Source organism: Palaemon carinicauda, chromosome 6, assembly GCF_036898095.1.
Source record: "Palaemon carinicauda isolate YSFRI2023 chromosome 6, ASM3689809v2, whole genome shotgun sequence".
In the NCBI taxonomy this organism is placed as follows: Eukaryota; Metazoa; Arthropoda; class Malacostraca; order Decapoda; family Palaemonidae; genus Palaemon; species Palaemon carinicauda.
The window spans coordinates 158134255-158141870 of record NC_090730.1 but is presented as its reverse complement, the minus strand read 5'-3'; the positions used below and the strand labels follow the sequence as shown (position 1 = coordinate 158141870).

Below are 7616 nucleotides of genomic sequence, written 5' to 3'. Positions count from 1 at the left end.
TTGGTACTCTACTGCTAAGGCCATCTATTGTCAATGAAAATAAACAATGTTAAAGCTCTATAATCCTTGCATTCTGGAACCTTCCATGAAGTCCTTTTAGTTTTAAAATAACCCAAAATAGCTTATTTAATTAGAATTGAATATATTTTATACTTTCCACACATGTTTCTACATAAGTATCAATCTATCATTCTTTTCCAATTGGAAAGAATGATTCACATGAATGGAACAAGGGATGCGTGCTGCCATCTTCTGACAAGAAGTAAAAACAATCGGATTCTATTCAATTTTGGATATATACATACACACACACACACGCATATATATATATATATATATATATATATATATACATATATATATATATATATATATATATATGTATATATATATATATATATATATATATATATATATATTCAGATATATATATACATTATTGTATATATATATACTGTATATATATGTTTATATATATATATATATATATATATATATATATATACTATATATATATATATATATATATATATATATATATATATATATATATACTAACACACTTCTATATCCATATACAGTACACACCACACATACGCATATATATATATATATATATATATATATATATATATATATATATATATATGTGTGTGTGTGTGTGTGTGTGTGTGTGTGTGTGTGTGTGTCAATTTGTTACTCGGATCAAATTAACCTATATTTTGAGCACATTTTGAAATTTTCCTTATCCGGCTAATTATTGCTGTAAATGGAAAGTAATCATTTCATTTAAAGTTTTGAATTATAATTTCGAAAAATATGTATTTAAAATTAACATGCAACGGATTACTAAAGACAACATATAAGCTGTTCCTATTGTTCCAAACTAACTTGACAAGGCAGAATTTCGTCTTGGATAGGGCAGAGCTGGAGATTTTGAAATTTCTCTTGAATAATTTGAGATTCAACCAAATATTACAATATTTTTCTTCTTCCAGTTTGAAGTTTTTCTTGAACAATTTATGATTCAACCAAATATTACAATATTTTTCTTCTTCCAGTTTGAAGCTTCTCTTGAACAATTTACGATTCAACCAAATATTACAATATTACAATATTTCTCTTCTTTCAGTTTGAAGTTTCTCTTGAACAATTTACGGTTCAATATTACAATGTTTCTCTTCTTCCAGTTTGAAGTTTCTCTTGAACAATTTACGATTCAACCAAATATTACAATATTACAATATTTCTTTTCTTCCAGTTTGAAGTTTCTCTTGAACAATTTACGATTCAACCAAATATTACAATATTTCTCTTCTCCCAGTTTGAAGTTTCTCTTGAACAATTTACGATTCAACCAAACATCACAATATTCTTCTTCTTCCAGGTATTGCAGAAAGAAGCAGTCATGAACGGGAGAGTTATGATCTTCCTATATCTGGTTTCTTGGACAGTCTTATTTCCCTTAAGATCTCCCTTGGTTGGAGCAATGATGACCCCTATAATTACCCCAAGCAAATGCCTCGGTATTGGCGATGTACCAATACCAACAAGCGCTGTGGTCATACCAGATGACGTTTATATGGCCTTCCCTTCCAAGGAACACCAGGCCATATCTAGGATCAATTGTGCATTGCGTGCAGCAGCAGGAATGGGCCTCGCTTACTTATATGAAGGTAAGTGTTGTCTCTTAAATCGAAAAAGTTTATCTCAATGATGCTAGCAGATACTCGCTTTTCTAATAAAATCACACATAAATCGTTATTGTTCAGTGGATACTTTCCTCTTGCTAAGGGTAAAACAGACTCTTTTAGCTAAATGATAAGCAGCTCTTCTAGGAGAGGAACATTCCAAAATCAAAACCTAGTTCCATAGTCTTTGGCGGTGCCATAGCCTCTGTACCATGGTCTTCCACTGTCTTGGGTTAGAGTTCTCTTGTTTGAGGGTACACTCCGGCACACTAATCTATCTTATTTTTCTTCTCCTTGTTTTGTTAAAGTTTGTATAGTTTATATAGGAGATATTTGTTTTAATGTTACTCTTCTTAGAATATTTTATTTTTCCTTGTTTCCTTTCCTCTCTGGGCTATTTTCCCTGTTGGAGCCCATGGGCTTATAGCATCCTGCTTTTCCAACTAGGGTTGCATCTTAGTAAGTAATGATAATGGTGATGATGATGGTAATTCTAAAGACTCTGTACTGGAGATCATAGTTCTTAAATACGTAAATGATTCTACCTCATTAATCCTTTCTCGTTCCAATGATATTTCATCTTCCACTGTATATTTCGTTCTCATCATTTCTGTCTTTCTTCTATTTATCTTCAGGCCAACCTCGTTTGATATTTCATACATTCTGGTAAGCAAGCATTGCAAATCCTGTGGTGTTCTCTAATAAGAACAGCATCAGCATACTCTAGGTTTGCTAAATTCTTATCACCAATCCAGTCCAATCCTTCTCCACCATCTCTGACTGTTCTACGCATTACAAAATCCAGGAGGATAAACAACATAGATGACAACACATTCCCTTGGAGTACTCCGAGAGAGAGAGAGAGAGAGAGAGAGAGAGAGAGAGAGAGAGAGATAGAGGTTTTATGCCATATTGATCAATAATCCTTATTTCTCCAAGTGGTTTAGACAGTTGAAATGGTACTTTTCACTTAACAAATATAAATGAGAATAACTCCTGCCAAGGTGAGCTTTCTTGTCATTTTAATTGATTTTTATTGAATATCTTTTTTTTAATATAATACACTTCCTTTCTATTCTCATATGAATAAAATGGTACTATTTTTTTATTACAGGTAACATTTGCACTGTCTATGGTGCGGGCGAATATCGTTACGGTAACAACACCTTCTTCGTTCCTTCCGAAATTCCTCCTGTAGATGATCTTGAAGAAGTAGCTCAATTGAAACAAACCTACGCAAGTATCCATTTTAAAGGGTAAGTGTGGATGGGAATGCCAAGTTCGTTCGTTCGTTCGTTCAAGAACGCCCTGCCTTATGCGAGACACGGGCTCTTGCCGAGTAAGCCATTTTTATTTCAAACGACAAATTCGTTACAATACGAATTGCTTATAAATATTATTATTATTATTATTGATGTTGTTGTTGTTATTATTGTTATTATTATTATTATTATTATTATTATTATTATTATTATTATTATTATTATTATCATTATTAATACCTTTCTTGATGCTCACAGTCTACAGAGACTAGTGGTTTAGACTGTGGGATTCACGGTTGCCTTCAGCTTGCTTAGGAATCCATCACTTTCCTCACAATTTGTTCTTTTTTTTTTTCAAGAAGCACGCTCTTTTTTTTTTTAACTGATGTCGCTTAGCAAATAATAATAATAATAATAATAATAATAATAATAATAATAATAATAATAATAATAATAATATCATTATATTACTGTGTGCTATATTTTACCCTGGATGTGGTGGAGTTGATAGCATTAATTACGGTTTATATCCAAACTCTTCATAAGTAGGAATAGATGCAGAAGTGTTGGGGAGGCTGAGATTTGTAGTGTGTTGTAAATGATGAATGGAGAAGTATTTTTTTTTTTTAACTTTTATTTAAGATAACAAATTACAATATTTACATTTTGCCAATAAGTTATTGAACACAAGAATTCCTTTGTAACAAGTATTGAATTAAAAGACGACTGGCGAAATCTAACCGAGGCCCTTTGAGTCAATAGGCGTAGGAGGAGATGGTGATGATGATTATCCTACATATTTCAAACTAATTTAGGCTTACAATTATTCCGCATGTTGGAAACAAAGCCCAAATGGACTGGTGCAAGTGTAGTTCGTTCACTCTCTACTCTTTTTCCTTCCAATACTCCTGTGAATTGTCATCAATAAAGGCCACTCATGAATGGCAGAGGCAAGGGACAGTGATATTGCCCTATCAAGAAGGACAATGCCCTAGAGACTGACCAATATGATCTGCGCCCAAGCCTCCTCTCCACCAAAGCTAGGACCAAGGAAGGCCAGGCAATAGCTGCTGATGATTCAGCAGATAGACCTATAGGCTCCCCCAAACCCCCCAACCTTAGCTTATAAGGATGGTAAGGTTGCAGACACTAAAGGCACTAACGAGACCGAGCGGAACTCGAGCCCCCGACTCGCAAACACCAGGCAGAGACGTTACCAATCAGGCCACAACATCCTCAAAAAAAAAAAAAAATCTTTTTTATTAACCTTTAGGGTTGTGGTGGCCGATGTGGTAGCGTCCATGAGTGGTGAACGCCAGAACGGGATTCGAGTCCAGCTCAAACTTGTTAGTTCCTTTGGTCGCTACATCCTCGCCATCCTTGTGAGCTAAGGATGGGGGCTTCGGTGGAGCCTCTAGGTCTATCTGCTGAGTCATCAGCAGCCATTGCCTGGCCCTCCTTGGTCCTAGCTTTTTGGGGGAGAGGGGGCTTGGGCGCTGATTATATGTATATATGGTCAGTCTCTAGGGCATTGTCCTGCTTGATAGGGCAGTCACTGTTCCTTACCTCTGCCATTTATGAGCGGCCTTTAAATTGACTCAATATTAACGTTTACTGATGTATTAATTGATAATTTTAACTGATGAATAACCTTTAAACTAATAAGATATCAATTACGATTTATAAACCAAATTGTGACGGGCCGAGAGAAGGTTGTGACTCAAAGGCAAGTTGAAAACAACTGAGTGACTTTATTATAGAACACTCTCCTTTATATACAAAAGTTCAAGGCAACAAGAATTTTCATGTTAAAAAAACAGACAATGTTACAGAGGAGAAACAAGACAGGTTTTTTTTCAGGTCCTTTTCAGTGCGAGGGGAGAGCGAAGATACAAGCACAAAATGTACTATGTACGAACGTGCGACACACGGTTGGTACAAAATAGCTTAGTTACTGTAGAGCCTTCAATCACCATTTATACGACTTGCTTTCTGTTCTGCTCAAAGGCATGCGAGTAATCCTACCTTCTTCCATTTCCACCCACAGTTGGCACAAAGATTTTGCCGTTGATGGCATTTTCGGCCCTCAGATGTACCATTCAGAGAATGGAATAATACGTCCATGGTGGATAGTTGACCTCGCTGAGACACGAACTATTCATCAAGTCCAGATATTTACGAGACAAGACTGTTGTTCTAATAGATTTCATGATATTCAGGTAAGTAAATCAAAAGTTTTCTTAAAACATATTATTATTATTATTATTATTATTATTATTATTATTATTATTATTAAAATTATTATTATTATTATTATCATTATTATTATTATTATTATTATTAGATAAGCTACAGTGGTTCCCAACCTGGGGGAAATTTCCCCCTAGGGGGAAATTTGAAGCTTTCAGGGGGAAAATAATTACACTACCTACTAACTGAAACAAGCGGAAAATGTCCACATAGTACGTGCGGTAATTTGTTGATATGATATTCAAGGGGAGAATTGGAATATCATGCCCATTTCTGAGGCAGGCGAGTGGGCATGAGGGCTGGGTGGGACATGAAGGGGGAAATATGGATGGTTGAACTGGGTGCAGGGGGGAAATAACAGAAAAAAAGGTTGGGAACCTCTGAGCTACAACATCAGTTGGACAAACAGGATACTATGAGTCCTAGGGCTCCAACAACATTAACTTAAGTAGTTCTTAGTTTTCGTCATCATCACCTCTTCCTATGCCTATTGACGCAAAGGGCCTCGGTATAGGTATCCAACTGTATAACTATAGATTCGTATGTTATCCTTTACCTGTTTATATTGGATCACTAAACATATCGATCATCTTAATGTTGTTACTCTTCTTAAAATATTTTATTTTTCCTTGTTAACTTTCCTCGTTGGGTTGTTTTCCTTGTTGGGACCCCCTGGGCTTATAGCGTCCTGCTTTTCCAACTGGGGTTGTGACTTAGTAAGTAATAGTAGTAATAGTATATATGTTTTCACGTTGATACTGTTTTTAGAATTGTTTATTGTTAATTTGTTCTCATAATTTATTTATTTCCTTCTTTCCTTTCCTCACTGAGCTATTTTTCCCTATTGGAGACTTTGGGCTTATAGCGTCTTGCTTTTCCAACGAGGATTGTAGATTTTCTAGTAATAATAATAATAATAATAGTAATGATAATAATAATAATAATGACCTCCTTTCCAGATTCGTGTTGGCAATACTCTAGATTCGAGCGGTGACCTGACCTCCTCCTCGTCCTCCTCCCCCTCCTAATAATAATAATAATAATAATAATAATAATAATAATGACCTTTCCAGATTCGTGTTGGCAATACTCTAGATTGGAGCAGTGACCTGACCTCCTCCTCCTCCTCCTCCTCCTCCTAATAATAATAATAATAATAATAATAATAATAATAATAATAATAATAATAATAATAATAATAATGACCTCCTTTTCAGATTCGTGTTGGCAATACTCTAGATTCGAGCGGTGAAATGACCTCCTATACTCTGATGTCCACCTACGATGGACCCTACGTCCTTGGCCAGGGCCACGTCATCTGCTCCCTATTCAGAGGTGTTACAGGTAGATACCTCGGCGTCAAGAAGGTTAGCGGTGACGGAGATCATCTCCAGCTGCTCGAAGTTAAGGTCTATGCTGCTAAAAAGATTTCGTGAGATTCTACTCTACTCTCAGTATCTTGGTTGCTGTATTTTCTTTCTTTGGTTTGAGTTCTTTTTTCATTATATTGATTACTGTTAATTTTAAATACTGTGATGACATAATTGGCTTGGTTCTGATCAGTACACAGCTAGGAATTGGGTTCTAATGCTATTTTGGAACTTATAGAGATATTTCCCCTATAAAATAACAAGCAAGTGTGTGGATATATATATATATATATATATATATATATATATATATATATATATATATATATATATATATATATATATATATATATATTGTCACCAACCTCTTAGAATTGCTTTATACTGTACATATTGTAAATATTCTATATATCTTTCTCCTATTCTACAGTGTCTTTACTGTACTGCTTTTGTGATCCCTCAAAGGAATATTTTCAGAATGTTTTTGTTGGCCACGGCTCCTTTTTTTTTATCTTTTAATATAGAAAATACAATTACATTTTAGCAATTTACATTATAAACGTAATCATTCTTTAAAAAAGAAAACACATATGAACTTAACATTGCTTTACAAAGTTATGAATGAACTCAATACAAATTAAATCAATTAATGAAAACATAATAAGCAATAAATATCGATTACTTCGGACCATCATAAAAATGTATGACAATCTCAGCTGCTCCTCTAACTACTGTGAAAAAAAGGCTTTTAGGAGCAGCCGCCTTATTTCTTCAGAATTGTAAAATAATATTAGTGTTCATTATCTTAAGAGTGAATTTTGGTTACGGTTATTATTTTGTTATATTTGACTTATATATGTATTTGTGCTGCTTTAGTGCTTGCATGATAAATATGGTATGTTAAATGAAAACTTAAACGTGTTGTAAATTGTGTATTTATGATATTATTAAATCATAAGCTTCCTTTTGGGTTTGAAACAATCCTTTATTTTCTTTTATGTGATGTGTTTTTTATGCTCAATATACCCAATGCCTTAGTTTGG

General features: G+C 34.1%; 1 protein-coding gene across 1 annotated transcript; it reads left to right on the top strand.

Annotated features, from left to right (window-relative positions):
• Positions 1–1393: 1393 nt before the first annotated feature.
• LOC137642248 (uncharacterized) lies at positions 1394–6835 on the top strand. Its single transcript, XM_068374778.1, has 4 exons — positions 1394–1676; positions 2806–2947; positions 5001–5172; positions 6421–6835. The coding sequence occupies exons 1-4, from the start codon at positions 1409–1411 to the stop codon at positions 6637–6639; spliced, it is 801 nt and encodes a 266-aa protein (XP_068230879.1). The 5' UTR covers positions 1394–1408; the 3' UTR covers positions 6640–6835.
• Positions 6836–7616: the final 781 nt, after the last annotated feature.